The following is an 18,597-nucleotide window of genomic DNA, read 5'->3' on the forward strand; positions in this document are numbered from 1 at the left end:
CCCACAGGCCTCCCGGGGCCCCTCTGCGCCGCCTCCCCCAGTGACAAGCTCGGGCCCTCGGCGTACACATTTCCAGCACACAGGCTTTGTTAAGCTGGTTTTGTTAAGGCTTGGTCTGTGGGTGAGGCAGGGGGTGGGTCTGCACGTTCACTTCTCTTCCGACAAGTCCCGCTTCTTCCAGCTGTCCAGAATATACTTGAGGAGGAGGCCAAGCTTCCGGCGGGTCGAGAGCGGGGCTTCCTCACAGCCCCCCTCCCCGGAACCCCGCTTCTCCACGCCATTGTCGCCGGCAGCCTCCAGGCTGACCTCAGACGGCGGCTCGTCCTCCTCCAGGGCCTTGATGCGGACCCGCTGGGCGTCCTCAGCCATCTCGTTGAGGCAGCCCTGGAGCATGGTGTAGACGGTGCCGAAGCTGATGCCGCCGGCCACCAGGGTGCCGAACACGGGGATGCCCCTCTCGAAGGCGCGGGCCACCCGCATGGCACCGTCGGACGACTGCGAGTAGAGCCGCAGGACTGTTTCTGGCGACACCTCATTGGCCAGCGGGGAGCGGATGACGGAGCGCAGGTCCCCCGCCTGCTTGCCCACCTGCTCGGCCAGCTTGGCCAGCGAGTCTTCGTCCAGGCCGAAGCTGCGGTGGTAGCCGCGCAGCGAGCGGATGAGCAGGGCGTCGTCGTAGGCGGCCGCCAGCCCGGGCACGGGCAGGGCCTGGATGACGCCCGACACCAGGGCCGTCTTGAGCACTTGCTCCTGGAGCATGTCCTTCTTCTTCTGCAGGGCCTCCAGCGAGATGTCGGGCAGAGAGAGCAGGCCGGCGTGGCGCCGGTGGGCTGGCAGGTCGTGCTCCCAGGTGGACATGAGCAGCGGGAAGTCATAGCGGGCCGGCGACAGGTTGGACACGAGGAAGATGCGGGGGTCGCTCACGCCGGCCGCCCGCAGCCGCTCTGCGCAGTGGTCCCGGATCTCCTGCAGGGTGGCTGCCTCGCTGAAGCCCGACGGCCGCTGGGTGCGTGTGGCCGCCAGGTCCTCGTCCACCTTGGTGCGCACGAAGTAGAACTTCTTGCCCTGGCGCAGGATCTCCGAGGCCAGGCGGGTCTCCACAGCCCCGCAGCGGCGGGGGGACACCAGCAGGAAGAAGTCGTAGCGGCCGAAGTCCACCTGCTTCAGGTACTTGTCAGCCGGGCAGCCCGGAGAGCCGGCCCCCGGCAGGTCCCACAGGGTCACGTCGGGAAACTGGGGGTGTGGGTAGGGCGAGGGCTGCATTGTGGTCTCCACGACGCCTGTGAGGGCCGCACCGGGGTCCTCGGCGCCCAGGCCGCGGAGGGCGTTGATGAGGGAGGACTTGCCAGCGCCGGACTCGCCTGTGACTCCCACCTCCAGGCGGATGCTCTCCGAGGAGGCCAGCAGCTCCCGGAGGCGAGAGGCCGCCTGCGGGAGGTCGCCCGACTCGAAGGCCGTGCGCAGGGCCTCCAGCTCTTCCTTGGCCATGAGGATGGTGGTCTCCTCCTCCCCGGGCACTGCTGGCAACTTCGAAGTAGCCATGGTGACCAGCGGTTCGGAGGGCACGGGAGCTGGGGGAGAGTCACGGGACGCGTGGTCCTCAGCGTCTGCGGGGGTAGAAGGGAGCCGTTCACTTCTCCTGGGCCTTGGTGCCGGGTAGGGAGAGAGAGACACCAAGGACATAAGGGCAGTCCCTCTGGCCCACCCCTTCTCAAAAAACCCGGGTACAGATCTGGCACGAGGTGGGGTCTCACAGGCCTAGGCTCACATCCCATCCCTGCTTCTGACTTGCTGTGTGACCTGGGGCAGAGCGAGGCACCTCTCTGAGCCTGTTCCTCTGCGTAAAAGGCATAGCGAGTGCCTCCTGCGGTGCGCGGGAGTCTTCAGGGAAAGGGCCTGATGGCTGCTTGTGACCCAGGCGGTCACACAGAGCCCCAGGCTTGGAAGGCTCGGCTCTCAGCTTAACGCTCTGCTGATGCTGACTGAAATTCTTACGGATACTTGAGCCAGGGGCCTGTGTTTTCATTGGGCACCAGGCTGCACGAATGTGGTAGCCAGGCCTCCGAAGGAAAGGGTGGAAGCCCAGCCCCTGGGCCCAGGCTGAGCACACTCGGCTCCTGCCCCTACTGCCGTGGGGGGCAGCGGGAAGGGGTGCTGAGGGGGACCCCGACCCTGGAGCCAGACCCAGGCTCAAATCCTGGCTCCCTTACGTACGGGCTGAGTGACTTGAAACACTCCGTCTCCTTCCCCTCATCTGTAAGATGAAGCCAGTCACTGTGGTTAATAGCAAACCCCTACTCAGGTCTTCCAGAATTGAGTTGATACATAGAAAGTGTTTTGAAACAGTGCGTGGCTCACAGCAGGCAGTAAGCGTTCTCAGCCTGGTTAGCATTCCTAGCTGGGTGACTTCAAGCTGTGAGACTTCGAGTGCCCCGCGGAAGACACGCAGAAGACACCCTTGCTATCTCACGGGGCTAAGGCGGTCTGTGAGGGTCGTGAGCTCACCCGTCTGGCCCTAGGCAACGTCCTGGGGTTCAGCTGGTGGACGGAGCCTGGCATGAGGAGATGCCCAGACACTGGGAGTCCCTCTCCTTAAACACCCAGCCCTGCCCCGGTGGCCAAGGTAAGCTCACACTAGAGATCACTGTCCCCATCAGACAGAGGGACCGAGGCGCTCAGACCACACAAGTGAGGTCCCTGCACGGAGGCCCAGCCAGGATTCAAGCTTATTTCCCTGGGCTCCCTCATCCCTCTGAAGCTCTCCGTTCGGCTACATGTCTTTGCCTCCCTCTTTGCCTCCTGGCTGTCCCTGTCTACCCCCCACAGAAATTTTTCCTTATTACATTATTCCCGCCAGCTCTGCACCCCCATCCCGGATAGGGACATTTCTCCCGTGCTATGCCCACTCTCCCTGCACCCTGTCCCCCTGAGCCATGGAAGGATATGGCCCAAGGAGAGGAAAGCAGGTGCGGGGGCAAGTCCCAGCAGCCAGGGCCAGGCAGCCAGGGAGCTGGGGTTGGTCCTGGCAGCCCCCGCCTCCCTTCATCCACAGGGCCCAGCCAGACTCACCCGCCCTGCAGGCTCTCCCTCTCCCCTCACACTTTCCCCGCTGGTGGGGTCTCCTCTCCTGTTAGCCCAAGGTCAGACCCGTTGCTAGGACCCATTATAAGAGCAAGCAGCAGCTTATTGGTCAGCCAACCCTAGCGCAATAATGTGACAGTGATGTCAGGGGGCGGGGTCCCACTCTGGGGCAGGGACCCCCTCCCCCAGCTGCTCCTGCGGCTCCCCTCTTGATCACATTGGGCCCTCAGTCCCCCCTCAACAAGGGGAGGACCACCCATCTGTGCTCTCCGTCACCCATAGGACCCAGTCCCAGCTCTGCCACCTGATATCCAAGGGCCTGACCCTGCTCACCACCCACCCTCTATTTCTTCTCCTTTCAGGGGACTATTGCCCAAAAAGCCATTCACGCTCTCTTCTCCACACCATCTACTCACCTACTGTCCCACAGTGTGCGTACTCTGAGGCTGCTGGCTTAGTTTCGCCAGTGCTGGCTGCGGGGACAGGCCAGGTCTGCAACACCCACACGGTCACTGCCAGCACGGCTCTGCTGGGTCCTGGCCAGGACTAACGCAGTGCCACAGCTCTGTGCACTATCCAGTGTCCAGGCCTCTCCTTGCCCCGCACCGCACCTTAACGTCCTCTCCTGCCCAGCCCAGCCCGTCCAAATCCCAGCTCTCTGCCCAATCGAGTGTGACATCCTGGTCCCCTTGGTCCCTCTGCCTCCTCTGCTTCCTCTCGATCACTGAAGGTGGCAGCACTGTGACAAATGGTGAGGTGGAAGTAGGGAGCAACATGAATGAGAAGCGAGGCTGAGGCAACGGCCCCGGGACAAGGCAGGGTTGGGGTTGGGGAAAGAGACTCCCCTAGAAAAAGTAGAGGGAGAGGCCAGCAGGAAGACAGAATGGACCAGTCTCCACCTCAGAGAGAGCCGGGGGAGGACCGGTCAGAGGCACCGGTTACAGAGGGGACGAGAAGGTATAGAGCCACGGGATGGAACGGAAGCGCAGGGAAGGAGCTGGAGGTCAAGAGATTAAAAAATATTTGCGGACGTTCCCAGACACCAAGCACGCAGACCTGGATTCTTCCCTAAATTCACAGACACGCGCACCAGCCCAAGAGGGAGAGCAGAGACCCAGACCCCCCAATATAGTTGTTACAGGACAGCGGCAGTCAGGCGACATGCAGCCATACACGTTCAGGCACACACAGCCCTGCGGCCACGAGAGACTCCAATACACGTGGACAATACACACGGGCCGTGGCCCTGGGAGCCCACCTCCCGCTTCACGGGCCTCATTCGTTCAGCCCCCGCTCCGGATCCCCAGGCCCCAGCCAGCCACCAGCCAGCCACGAGCCAGCGCCCCGGAAGTGCTCAGCCCCAGACTCTGCCCTTAGGGGCTCCAGGTCAGAGGGAAGGAAGATTGCCCTCGGCCCCGGGTGACCGAGGGCCAAGACAAAGCCGGACACCTGCCGAAATGCCTCTGATGCAGGCTCGCATGCTGCCAGGGCCGCCGCTACCCATTCCTGAGGGTGCCCGCCAGGAGAGGCTGCAGCCTGTCTGCCAAGCCTTCTCATTCCTGCTCATTCATCACACTAGCCTGGGCAGCAGTGACCAAGATCGCCCTGGGCTCTCTCCCATGTGGGAGTCTCATCCATCCGCAGACAGTGATGACCCAGCACTGCAACGGAGGTCTCCAGAGGGCTGTGGGAACGCCAAGGGGATACCTGACCCCGCCTGGGGGTCAGGGAGGGCTTCCTGGAAGAGAGGGCAGCTGAGCTGAGATCTGTGAGCCCGACGGCCTGATAGGGAGTTGCTTCCCAGGCCAAGGGACCAGCTGGTGCAAAGACCCTGATACGACAGAGAGTTCCCATTTACCCTGTAATTCACACGGTTATTCGGTCATTCCACGAACATCTGCTGAAACAGAATAGCCAAGTCCCTGTACTGGTCCGGAGGTGAGACTCAAACTCATCCCTGCCCTTATAGGCCCCACAGGGGGCGGGTGTGGGCGGCTGACACAGCCACACACGAGGCAGAGCGCCCACAGACTGGATGTTTCCAAAGTGCCAGGCGCCGTGGGAAGCCCGTCAGACGAGGTAGCTCATTTAACTGGGACTAGAATTCTGTTCTCCCACCTGTCATCCCCAGACAGACATAAAACCCAGGAGCTGAGACTGGGATCGAGAGGAAGACGGAGACAAATGAGATGAACGCATTTATTCATTCCTTCTTTCCACGGGTTCCCTGTATAATCAGATCGAAGGTGTCACTGGGTGTCAGTCGCACCATTTTCCATTCCCCTAACAAGGGGACAAATTGCTGCCAATACAAGTCTGACACGACGTTTCCTTGTCACTTAAAATTTTTATTTTACACTTACTCTTTGTAGACTAACGTAGAAAGTACCGATTTTTTTTTTTTTATTGTGCATCACTTTGTGGGTGTATCTTACTAGGAAGATACAAGGGAAATAAATTGGCTAAGCTGTTGCTAACCACAGAGTCTGACGCTGTTGGATCACTCCTGCCTCTGAGCAGCGGACACCCCTGCTTTCCCACACACCACACCCTCCCGTGCCATCAGGAGCAGGGACGATGCTATTAAAAGCAGCTCATTATCACCTCAGGCAGTGACGGCTACGTCACAATGGCTGCCTGGCCCACGGTGACTGTTAGGTGCCATGCCCGGTGACTCTTCCTGATTTCAGAATCATCAAAATGTGGGGGCAGGGCAGGGGGAGTGCATCTTAGAATCAATGAAGGTGATTCCTGAGTGTCCACTCTGTGTCTGCCAGGCTGGGAACAGCAATGACAGCAATAGGAGGACCTGTTGGTTGATGTTCGGAACCCAGCATAGGACTCACAGGAGTCCGGTGAGGGAAATAGAACCCTCCCCTGACAGTGACAACCCACAGGGGTAAAGTAGGGTTGGAGTCCCGGGATGAGTGTGAGAACCAAGGGGATGCCTGAGCCAGCGCTGGAGAAGGTGGAGTCAGGGAGGGCTTCTTGGAGGAAGTTCATTCACAGAACACACACTTGCTGAACACCTGCTTTGTGCCAGGCCCTGCCTCCCTCACAGAACTCCCAGCCCTTTGCCTCCTCTTCTTCCTCCCATTTCTCCTGACTGCTCCCAATCCTTCTTCCCTCCCTGTCCTCCCCGTGTCTCTTCAAAAGCCTAAAGCAATTCCCTAGGAACGTCGACACATGTGGTCTTCTCCTTGTCTCCTCCAGTCACCATAGTCCTGAGGAAACCGGAAGTTGGTCCCCAAGGACTGACTGACTGACTGACTGACTTCCTTCCTTCCTTCCTTCCAGTATGTACTTGCTAGACACAGTTGTAGGCACTGACATACAGACCGCCCCTACTCTCGTGGAGCTTATATTTTTTTGAAAGATAAAGATAATAAACCAAAATAAGGTAGTATCAATAGTGAGAAAAAAAAAAGAACAAGAAAGCAAGGATCAAGTCAGTTGCCTGTAATGTTGGGTGGTGCATGCCACTATTCCACTAAGAGTGGGAGTCTCTGGCCTCTCCCCTTGAACCTGGGCTGGTCTTGTAACTTGCTCTGATCGATGACATATAGCTGAAGGGACTTGCTGAGACTTGCAAGCTTAGACTTAAGAGGTGGCGCCTTCTGCTTTCTCTTTCTCAGAAAGTGACCTACCAAGTAGAGGTCCTCCTACCCAGCTGGAGAGATCCCATGGAAAGACAGAAGCCACCCACCACATTCGGGTCCCCACTGACTTCCAAATGAATGCAGCCGCAAGAACCACCCCAGCTGCTATCACATGGAAACAGAAGAACCAGCTGAGCTTAGACTTTCCCACTTATGGGACAGACTTGTGGGAAATCAAGCATTGTTTTAGGCCACCAAATAGCCAAGTGACTTGGGGGAGGAAGTGTTCTATTTTTGAAAGAGTGGTGCAGGAAGGCCCGAGAAAGTGACATTCTGTTTGAGCCAAGGTCTGAATGAAGTAAGGAAACAAGCCATGTGGACATCAGGGGGAAGACATGCCCAGACAGAGGGCTTGGATAGGCAAAGGTCCTGAGGCATAACTGAGTCTTGTGTGTCTGGGGGAGAATCCCAGTGGCTGGTGTGGTTGGGGCAGAGTGACCCAAGGAGAGAGTGCTAGAAGATGAGGTCTGAGAGGCAATCAGGGCCCAGATCTCATGATAGACCACACTGAGGATGTATATAACTGCTACCTGTTGCTTTCATTGAAAGCATTGCAGGTCTTTTGAAGAGTGTCGTGAGAGGAGCACAGGGATGAGGCACGGATCATTCTGCCCTCAGCGACACAATTTGGTTAGAACTAGGGCCAGGACTATGGCCAAACAAGTGAGACACTGGCCTTGGGTGCAAAATATGGGGGGGGGGCAAAAAACTGTTATCGAGATAAATGATATTATAATGTAATATTTTTTTAAAAACAAAAATTAATGCAAAAATCCATGATATTTTATTTTATTTTTTTTAAAGATTTTATTTATTTATTTGACAGAGAGAGATCACAAGTAGGCAGAGAGGCAGGCAGAGAGAGGAGGAAGAAGGCTCCCTGCTGAGAAGAGAGCCCCGATGTGGGGCTCAATCCCAGGACTCTCAAATAAACAAACAAAACAAAACAAAAAAGAAGTGAAATCAAAAGTTTAAAATGAAAAGACACGGTGAATTGGGGTGGGGGGGTGAGGGATGGTTCAAGGAGCAACTTCCCCTGCCTTCCCTGGTGTCTCGGTGTCACGTTTACCCAGGTGAGGCCCCCTGGACATCCCTTCCCCCCTCAGACTCCAGGAAGTGGTCAATTAAATTACTTCAGCCTTTGAACATCTATGGAACAGATTTTCAGGAGGATGGATGTAGGTTGGAAGGAACGTGTGCTTTTATTTCACTAATAGGTGATGCAAGCTTGGTCTTGATTGTGCTGCTTCTTTAGCCTGCCTGACCTTCTATGGGGGCACCTGATTATCTCTCTGCAAACAGACCTTGACTTCCAGTCCTCCCTCATTGCCTACCACCTTCAAGAAACCAGACCTGCCTTATCTCCCTGACCCTTCTCAGCAACATCTTGGGGTTTTGTGGGGTTTTTTAAAAAGATTTTTATTATTATTATTTATTTATTTGACAGACAGAGATCACAAGTAGGCAGAGGCAGGCAGAGAGAGAGAGGGGGAAGCAGGCTCCCTGCTGAGCAGAGAACCCGATGTGGGGCTTGATCCCAGGACCCTGAGATCATGACCTGAGCTGAAGGCAGAGGCTTTAACCCACTGAGCCACCCAGGCACCCCAATCCATATTTTAATGAAGAGGATCCCAAAATTTTAAATAAAGGCCAGCAACATGCTGAGCCATGTTGGTGCCTGAAGCAGAAGGAAAACTGTCCACCCCTGGTTTTGCAGGAAGCCAACTCATCAATGATTTTTTTTTTAATCTGCATCTTGGCTTATCACATTTTGTTTTAGAATGTTTTTTGAGAGAGAGAGAGAGAGAGCATGTGCATGTGTGCATGCAAGCACAGAAGTGGTGGGAGAGAGCAGAGGCAGAGGGAGAGGGAAAGAACCCCAAGGAGACTGCACTGAGCACAGAGCCTGACACGGGGCTCCATCTCATGACCCTGAGATCACGACCGGATTTTAACTTCACTGACTTAACTGACTGAGCCACCTGGGTGCCCCTTATCACATTTTCGATCAAGAGAATTTTCATGCTTGACAGTTTCTTTTGGCCAAATGATGATGTTAAACAAATTTTAACTGACTGAAATAAAATTATGTTAAATTCTTTCTTGGTATAAATAAAATACTTTAAAAATAATGTGAATTTTAATATGCCCCTCTTATTTTTTTCAGTATTTTTTCCCAACTACTTTAGTGTTCTGGAAAAAAATTAAAACCACTAAAAAAGAAGCCAAAGTATGTATACAGGGCCTTTTTCATCAGGTTTCAATATGGCTCAGCATGGCACTGGTCAAAACCCCAAGATGGGGGCGCCTGGGTGGCTCAGTGGGTTAAGCCTCTGCCTTCAGCTCAGGTCATGATTTCAGGGTCCTGGGATCAAGCCCCACATCGGGTTCTCTGCTCAGCAGGGAGCCTGCTTCCCCCTCTCTCTCTGCCTGCCTCTGCCTACTTGTGATCTCTGTCTGTCAAATAAATAAATAATAATAATAAAAATCTTTTTAAAAAAACCCACAAAACCCCAAGATGTTGCTGAGAAGGGTCAGGGAGATAAGGCAGGTCTGGTTTCTTGAAGGTGGTAGGCAATGAGGGAGGACTGGAAGTCAAGGTCTGTTTGCAGAGAGATAATCAGGTGCCCCCATAGAAGGTCAGGCAGGCTAAAGAAGCAGCACAATCAAGACCAAGCTTGCATCACCTATTAGTGAAATAAAAGCACACGTTCCTTCCAACCTACATCCATCCTCCTGAAAATCTGTTCCATAGATGTTCAAAGGCTGAAGTAATTTAATTGACCACTTCCTGGAGTCTGAGGGGGGGAAGGGATGTCCAGGGGGCCTCACCTGGGTAAACGTGACACCGAGACACCAGGGAAGGCAGGGGAAGTTGCTCCTTGAACCATCCCTCACCCCCCCACCCCAATTCACCGTGTCTTTTCATTTTAAACTTTTGATTCCACTTCTTTTTTGTTTTGTTTTGTTTGTTTGTTTATTTGAGAGAGACAGCAATAGAGCACAAGCAGGGTGAGGGACAGAGGGAGAGGGGGAAACAGGGTCCCCACTGAGCAGGGAGCTCGATGTAGGGCTCCATCCCAGGACCCTGAGATCATGACCTGAACCCAAGGCAGACGCTTTAACCAACTAAGCCCCCCAGGTGCCCCATTCCATTTCATTTACATTTTAGAAGTACCTTTCAATGCATTAAAGGCCTATGTCATCCAAACTTTTCAAATGCATCTGACATTTTCAAAAGACATACAGAAACATAAACACTGCTGTCAGCATGTTTACTGCTGGCTCCAATGGTGGGGAGGAGCAGGATGGGAACCATGAATTCCTTCAGTGGGACCCCAATGAATAAATGTTGGTACATCCACTCCACAGGCCGGGAAGACCACGCCATCCAGTCACTGAAAGGGGGTGAATCAAAAGACTTGGAGAATTTCCATGAGGCGCTGTTGAGGGAGAAAAAGCAAGATGCAGAGAGCTGCAGTCAATACCCTATGAAAGACCCAATATCCCATAAAAACACCCCTATATACCAAAATACATGTGCCCGTGTATATGTATCTTCGCACATGCTGATATCAAGGCAGGCATATGAACGCATCTGTACGTGTTTACGCATCAAACGTCTGTACAGGATTGTTTGACTTCGGAGAATAACACGAGGAGCTCCGGGAAGCTGTTAACGTGAAATCCCAGGGAGGGGCACTCTCCCTGGGGACAGTCTATGGGGAGGAAAGAGGGGGAGGAGGGAAAAGGAAAAGGGAAAAAATTCAAAGCATATGCATTTGTCGCAAAATGACAGGTATGGTGTTCGGGGTAGCACTTGTCTTGGGAGAGGAAGGAGGAAAAGGCAGTGGTCAGGGAAGGGGCCGACGGGGACTGAAGCTGTTTCAAGGCTTCCTGTCAGCTGAGTGCTGAGAAGTACAGCTTACGCTGTGTTTGTTTGTGTATGCTTTTTGTAATAAATGTGAAAAACTTGAATAATGTGCTCTCCTCGGTGCCCTTATAGAAAAGTAGGAACGTACAATAAAATTAAACTCTCTGCCCAGGCTAGACTCCCTCCACCCTACCCCTCCACGACCCCCCACCCCCACGGACCCCAGGCTCACGGTCACCAGATGGCTATTTCTGCCTGCAATCATTTCCTGAGCATCTCTGCAGGCTCCCATCTCAGCCCAGGTGGATCACATCCTGGCTGCCTCCCCCTGGGCCTCCAATCTCGCAGAAACGTGTCTCGTTCCTTCCTCGCCACCCCAGGCTCCTCTGCACCCCACCTTAAGGCAGGCATCCAGCCAGGCAGACAGGAGGCCATACTAGGTGCAGAAAGAAAGGGGCTTTGGGAGTCAAACACATATCTGGGCCATGTGACCCAAAGGGCGCTCAGCCTCCCCAAGGTTACTCATTAAAGGCTATTGTATACTTGTATTGAATTCTGATTTCTGTGCACATATCGTCCTCACCCAAGGTCACAAAACTAGTAACTGGCAAAGCTGGCATTTGAGCCCAGACAGGCTGGTACCAGAGTCCACCCTCTTTTTTTGGTTTGTTTTTAGAGAGAGAAAGCAGGGAGGGGCAGAGCAAGAGGAAGAGAGAGAGAATCACAAGCAGGTTCCACGATCAGTGTGGAGCTCAACACAGGGCTCTATCTCATGATCCTGAGATAATGACCTGAGCCAAAATCAAGAGTTAGACGCTTAACCAACTGAGCCACCCAGGTGCCTCCAGAGTCCACACTCTTTTTTGTTTTTTTTTTTTCTTAAAAATGTTATTTATTTAGGGGCACCTGGGTGTGCTCAGTGAGTTAAAGCCTCTGCCTTCGGCTCAGGTCACGATCTCAGGGCCCTGGATCAAGCCCTGAATCAGGCTCTCTGCCCCCACAGGGGGCCTGCTTCCCTCTTTCACTCTCTGCCTGCCTCTCTGCCTACTTGTGATCTCTGTCTGTCAAATACATAAATAAAATCTTTTTAAAATTTTTTATTTATTTGAGAGAGAGAACGAGTGAGCACAACAGGAGCACAGGTTAGGGGCAGAGAGAGCGGAAGAAGCAGGCTCCCCACTGAGCAGAGAGCAAGTTGGGGGGCTTGATCCCAAGACCCTAAGATCAAGACCTAAGCCAAAGGCAGACACTTAACCGCCCAAGCTACCCAGGGACTCCCAGAGTCCACACTCTTAACCACTCTCTCTCTCTTTGGTGCGACTTCCATCTGCATATCGAGATAGGCATTTCTGACATGAGAAGAATATCGCAGCCCCCGGGGGTAAGGGGAGATCTCCCCTGAAGGCCGGGACACTCCAGGGCCTTTTGCTAATGGACAGGGACATGGGCAGGTCTGGGAAACTGTCAGCGGCTTTATTTCAGTCTGTTCTCCCTCCCAGGAAGGACACGTAATACAGAGGTTATGCGTGCAGGCTCTGATGCACAATGAGGTATTTCTGTGGAAAATACAACATCTGGGATTTGTTTTAAAACTTCTTGGCACAAAGCAGAAGAAAGGAAGGAGGGGTAGGAGCAGGGAGGGAGGAGGGAGGGGGAGCAGGAAGGAAGAGAAGACAGATGGCGGGAGGAAAGAGGAAGAGAGAAAGATCTGGAGGAGAGGAGGGAGGGAGGAAAGTAGAAAGAGGAAGGGAAAGGGGATATAATCGGCAGAATGTGGGTAATTTTTGACACGGGCGGTAGAGGAGGGGATAGATATCTGACGGTTCGTTGTACTGTCTACTCTTGCGTGTGTTTTGACATGTCCTGGATGTTTAATGGGGGCAAAAGTTTCTCCTCTAGAATCAGGCAGATGTGGGTTCAAATCCCATGGCTCCCACTTATAATAGCACTCTCTCCTGCGAGCCTCCATTGTCTCTTTCACACAAAGAATACGTAGTACAGCTGTCTCTTGATTAACACTGATGAGGGAGCAGGAGGCTGGCTGAGGATGGAGCAGGGGCTGGTGCCTTGCACCCCCTCTCCACCCACTCCCCTTGGTAATATGTGTGACATTTCACAGGCACCCCTGACTGCCCTAAAAGAAGAGCAAATGGTTATCTTGCAGAGATCACAGTCCTGCAAGGCAGGAGTCTCTCTTGGTTTACAAATGTCCTTGAGATTTACAACAAAGAAGTTGCCTTATCAATAGCCCAATTTCCAAAGACACATAACTCAGTTCCTCAAGCCCTAACGTCACCCTCCCCTCCATAAAAAACCGAAGGAGACGGAGGTAGAAGGAAAAGTAAATAAAGTTAAATTTCTTTTAAGACCTAAATCTCACTAACAAGGACGTTTGATAGCAGGAATGTAACATTCCACCAGGAGACTCCCAATTGTCTTTATGTTAGTGCCTCATTAGAGGGAAAGTGGCCTTGGCTTGATAGTAATCAGGCCTTCAATATCCTGACAGTCTTCTTTACCCCAATAGCCCTACTGAACACCCCTTTGTCCTCACCTACCCAACTCCTGTGTATATAACCAGCCACTCCTCACAGGCCCTGGGCAGCAGCATCTCCGTCTGCCCATGGGTCCTGTCCCTGTGCACCATTTTTCACCAAAGATGTCTTAAGAATTCTTTCTTTAGTCGTCAGCTCCGAACCTCACCCCACCGAACCTGACTTAGGTTCTGGGACTTCATCAACACCACAGGAGGTGACTGTTTCCATCCGTTGAAAGCTTAACATGGCGTGCCTTATGAGAGGCAGGGGCCTCTCCCAACCCCAGAGACAGAATCTCGATTAGGTGAAGTCAATCAGGATTACCGTTCCCTTGAAAACCTGGGGAATGAGGAAAGGCAGCCAGGGGACAGGGTTTCTGGGAAGACGAGGTTGGAGGCCACCTCCTCCACTTGGGGTATGGTCATATGAGGCTATGACGCCGGAACCCCAGCCACCATCACCCAAACCCCAGCATGCTGAGGGTGCCCGAGCAGCAAGCTAGGTTCTCAGTGACCCCTTTGAACAGCTGAATTAATGACCCCTGGGGACCTGTACCTCCATTCTTTCTGTTTCGATATATATTAGCGATTCCTTACTGCTGCCTTGGGGCCTCTGCCTTTCTGGTTCCCTCTGCCTGGAATGCCCCCATCAACACCCCACACACCTGCATGGTCTCTGCCTCACCCCCTTTGGGTCTTCACTCAGAGGTCTCCTTCCAGAAGCCTCATCACACACCCCTTCTGGGGGCCTCCCCATTCCTCTTCCCTGTGCTGTTTATTATCTGCCCCCCCCCCCCAACCAGAACATAACCCTCTCGCGAGCAGAGAACTTTCTTTACTAGGTATCCTCGGTGTCTAGAACTGTGTTTGTCACATAGCACGTGATCCATAAACGTTTGTCCAATTAGCACGGAGGGAATGCTTTCGGTTCTTTTTGTTGGACTTTGTATTACTTTCGGCTGAAAGCAGGTGGTTCCTGGCCTCCCGTCTCGTGCTGAGTTCCCCATTTTTACCTCTCGGTTCAATCCTTGGGTACAATGCTGGCTCAAAAATGATACTCACTCCAGACTGAGCATTTGCTCTCATGCCCACTCTGGCTCCCAGACACCGTCATCTGGAGGTCCCCTCGGGTCCCGGCATCCCCAGAGGAGAGAGCAAACCACAATCAGGGCCCCATTTGAGGCTGCGACGGAGAAGAAGGAAACCCAATCCACTTGGCATTGTAGGATTTGATTCATTCAGATTTGGTGACAGCGGGGAGACTGAGCCCAGACAGAAGAGGGCCTGTAGTGGGGGTGGAAGGGGTGCTCTAAAACCCTGGGAAGGGGGTGTATTTGGTCCCAAACTCTATCTTGGCTGCCCAAGACTTTGCTAGAGCCTAAAGAGGGAGACAGAAGCAGCTGCTTCCCAATCCTCAGGAAAACACAGCTCTAGTCTGAGGGAGTAAGCTGGTGTTGGGTACCTCCTAGTTTGAGGAAGGAGGCTTAGTCTTTGGGGCCCAGGGAGCTGTCTCTAGTCTAAGGTCTGAGAAAGCACAGCCTAGTCTGAGGGAGGAGGTATAGCCTTTGGGCCCCAGGTGTTAAGAAAGAGGACTAGCCTTAGGGAACCCCTTAGTCTGAGGGAGGAGGCTTACCCACCCCCTCTGGTTTTGACTTTTCTCACCAGAAGCTTCCAGACATAGAAATACTGGAAGTAGGGGGAAGCCAGGGTGCCATCTAGCGACGTGGGACACAAGCAGGGTTCAGTGAATGCGGGGCAAGGGTGGTGTAGGCCCGGCCTGCTCAGGACAGGGTCGCGGCACCCAGGCTCACCAGCAGCACAGACAGGGCAAGACAGAGGCCGGGTGGCACGCCAGAGTGGCACGTGGAGGCCATGCAGCCCGCTGGCTGGTGCTGCAGTGCGGAGGGAGGGCCAGCCAGTGGCCGGGCAGCTCCAGCAGCCCTTCGGTGGCGGGGGCACCGCACTGGTCCTGGGAGCCGCAGCCGTACGTGCTCACGCTCTGGCCGCCTGTGGAAGCGCGGGGGAGGATGTGCGTGAGGACACACACAGGCAGGTGTCCCCGGTGCCCATGCGTACCTGCCACTGCACGCCGCGTCCCCCCATCCCCATGCCTGCAGTTCGAGGGGACCCCTGACCAAGACCATTTCCCTGCAACTCTCTTCAGCCCCATGGGTCCTCCTGTCTCCCCAGGTCGGACAGAGCCCAGGGATGTGCCAGCATCACCGACACCAAGTTTTCGTAAAAGACAAGACTGTCCCATCCAACAGGAAATGTGCGAGCGGGCCAGCCCTGGAGGCCAGGGAGGCCCCCCGACTCCTGTCCTTCAGGAAAACTCACCAGAAGATGCTGGGATCCTCAGGCTGGGGCCTGGTCCCTCCGTGTCTCCATTGTTACTCTTTGTATCTTACACGTGTGTTGCAGGCTTTCTTTTACTTGTATTCAGTGCTCATAATACTGGATGTTTTAATGACTGAATGTATTCATGACCCCGGAGGCCACTCGATTGCACACACCCCTCCAACGGACTCGGCGAACAGTTTTCTCCTTCCTTTGCCTCCTCAGAGCCATATTTATGACGGAAGATGGCATGATGTGATACATTTGTATATAACTATACCAACGTAACTGGTTTATTGGGGATTTGGTGGGGGATATGAAAGCAATCCAGTCTTATTTTACCAACAAAGAACACCTCACTGCAACTGGGGCTTGTTTTTTAACAAAACATTTTAACGAAATGTATGGAAATCTGTAGGAGTCAAGAGAGATGGTATCTGAGGTTGCATTCAAAATAATGTGGGGTGGGGGTGAAGATGAAACTGCACTGGCCACGAGTGCATAATTACTGGGGTTGGGTGAAGGGGATTTATTCACATAGCAGCTATTAAAGTGTTCACTCTTATTTATCTTTGGCCCTCTCCATTAAAAAAATTTTTTAAAAGCCTTACAGCACCCTCTGTATTTGTCTCTGTTTGCCCTGAACTAGAGTATGTTTCCTTGCGGTCATGATGGTCTCGGATTCACTGAAGTGCTATACACGGCACTTACTATGTTCTAGAATTTTCTTTTTTTCTTTTCTTTTTTTTTTTTTTTTTTAGATTTTTTTATTTATTTGAGAGAGAGAGTGCAAGTGAGGTGGGGGGAGGAGAAGGAGAAAATCCTCAAGCAGCCTTCCTTCCCAGCACAGGGTTCAATCCCACAACCCTGAGATCATGACCTGTGCCACAAGCAAGAGTTGGACACTTAAGTGACTGAGCCACCCAGGTGTCCCTGTTCTAGAATTTTCACTACAGTAGCCACTAGCCACATATTGCTACTGCACACCAGAGACGTGGCTGGTCTGAACTGGAATGGGCTGTGTGTATAAAATCCACACCGGATCCCAAAGGCTTAGCAGGAAAAAAAATGAATGTAAGAGCTCTCCCTTAGATTTTCTTATACTGACTGCATGTTGAAATTACAACTGTTGCATATATTGGGTTAAATAAAAAATTAATTTCATCTGTTACTTTTTACTTTTTAATGTGGCTCTTTGGAAACTTTACATTCTATTTTTTATAAGATTTTATTTATTTATTTGACAGACAGAAATCACAAGTAGGCAGAGAGGCAGGCAGAGAGAGAGAGGAGGTAGAAAGAGGAGGAAGCAGGCTCCCCGCCGGGCAGAGAGCCCAACGCGGAGCTCGATCCCAGGACCCTGGGATCATGGCCTGAGCTGAAGGCAGAGGCTTTAACCCACGGAGCCACCCAGGCGCCCCTGAAAACTTTACATTCTACATGTGGCTTGTATTCTATTCCTTTTGGACAGTACCCATCCAGAAGTCTCATGGACTTAGAGACCCCCGACTCCGGCATGCCCGAATCCAAAACCGACGTGCTCAGGCTCACTCTCAAGCACACACGTGCGTGTACACACATACACACACAGGCACACACACATGCACACACACGCGTCTTTTACCTTCTACAAGCACCAGGTCCAGCTGGACACACTCCGTCTCCCCACTGGGACACTGCATATAGAAGGAGGAATTGCAGGGCCCCGGCTGGCCGCCAGGACATGCGGGACACAGGAACTCACTCAGGGTGTGTGAGGTTGGCAAAACTTCTGTAGAAGGGAGGGCGACAGTCAGCCAGGAGGACTCTCAGAACCTCCAGGGCCTCCTTGTACTCACAGACTCTCCCACAGGGGGAGGACCTTCTTGGGATTTTCCACATAGCTGGGGTCAGGGTGCCTTCAGGCAGCCTGGCTGGGGAATGGGGATGCTCCTGCCAGCCTGCCTTCCTCAACTCGGGGCAAAATCTCCAAAATCACCCCCCCACCACCCTTGGCCACTCGTGACGGCTTTCTGGTGACGGCGTACTGAGAGGAGTGAGTTCTTGGCAGTTGCCTTGGCAACAGGTGGAGTTGATCCAGAAGCCAAAGTCAACACTGTAGGTGAAGGCAGAGACAGAGCTGCCAAATTTGCAGTCCTTGGAGGCCACGCAGGAGCCACTTCTCCAGACAACAGAGTCACCTTTCCTTGAGGCTGGAGAGATGTGGAAGTCAATCCACAGGTGAGGAAAGGTGATCGTGAGCCAGCCCCTAACTAGAAACCCCCCAAAACCCTCTCACTTTGCTTAAGATTCCCCCTAAAACGCTTGAAGCCTATCACTGTTCATCAAGACACAAAACACCTTCCTCTGTCTTCTCCCGCCAGGGATCCAACAAACAGGGTGGCTTTGTACCTGTGATGTCTCTTGACCTATCTAAGAGTACCTCAAGGCCTCAGCCAGAAATTTCTGAAGGATCCCAGAAATGCCCACCACTGAGCCTGGTACACTCTCCCTACTACGCTGACTCATGTTGCTAGAAGACAGAGAAGAGCCAGTTTCCAGTTCAACGCCCCCTTCCCGTTTACAGAAGAGTCCAGTTTTTTTCTTTATGGGGCAGACCGACAGGGGCCTCCTTGCCCAGAATGTTTTCCTAAATACCAAGATAGCTGCAACCATATCTCCCATGCCCCATGCTTTTCTGTATCTTACCCTACCGCTCACTCCCCCACCAAGAAGTGGGATCTGTTTCCTCACCCCTCAAATCTGAGCCAGCCTTGTGACTTGCTCTCATCAAGAGACTGCGGCCAGAATGACATGGAGCCAGTTCTAGGCTTCTCTCTTAAGAAGCCCATGCTTCCCACCTCTTCCTTCTTGGAACCAGCCACCACACTCTAAGGCAGCTCAGCGAGGCTACTGACCGATGACCAACCACAGGCACAGAGACCCCGCAAGGTGAGAGGCTGGACTGAGCGTTCCAGCTCCACTCAGGTTCTCGGTGGAATGCTGAACCTCATCAACCCACAGAACAGGGAGAACAATAAATCGGTTTTTTGAGCCACAAGGTATTTTTTTTTTCATTGTGGCCCTCCTACCAAAAAACCCCACCCCCCCACAGAATAAAATTTATCCTC

General features: G+C 53.1%; 1 protein-coding gene and 1 long non-coding RNA gene across 5 annotated transcripts; both read right to left on the reverse strand.

The window, feature by feature from the left end:
- Positions 1-61: 61 nt before the first annotated feature.
- Positions 62-5,545, reverse strand: LOC309853094 (interferon-inducible GTPase 5). 4 transcript variants are annotated; one of them, XM_082710807.1, is made up of 2 exons: positions 3,498-5,545; positions 62-1,607 (listed from the first exon to the last, which is right to left on the reverse strand). In XM_082710807.1, exon 2 carries the CDS (start codon positions 1,540-1,542, stop codon positions 148-150), a length of 1,395 nt encoding a protein of 464 aa, XP_082566933.1. In that variant the 5' UTR covers positions 1,543-1,607; positions 3,498-5,545; the 3' UTR covers positions 62-147. The 4 variants fall into 4 exon arrangements, with proteins under 4 accessions (XP_082566933.1, XP_082566934.1, XP_082566932.1 ...); XM_082710808.1 differs by having other exon boundaries at positions 62-1,645; XM_082710806.1 differs by lacking the exon at positions 3,498-5,545 and adding an exon at positions 3,070-3,094 and having other exon boundaries at positions 62-1,645.
- Positions 5,546-9,716: 4,171 nt separating this feature from the next.
- On the reverse strand, positions 9,717-17,683 carry LOC309853098. The gene is made up of 3 exons (XR_014305513.1): positions 17,112-17,683; positions 14,213-15,157; positions 9,717-10,183 (listed from the first exon to the last, which is right to left on the reverse strand). It is a non-coding gene; the product is annotated as an uncharacterized lncRNA (long non-coding RNA).
- Between the last annotated feature and the right edge of the window lie 914 nt (positions 17,684-18,597).

The sequence above is a fragment of the Mustela nivalis genome (assembly GCF_964662115.1).
Source record: "Mustela nivalis genome assembly, chromosome: 18".
Taxonomy (NCBI): domain Eukaryota; kingdom Metazoa; phylum Chordata; class Mammalia; order Carnivora; family Mustelidae; genus Mustela; species Mustela nivalis.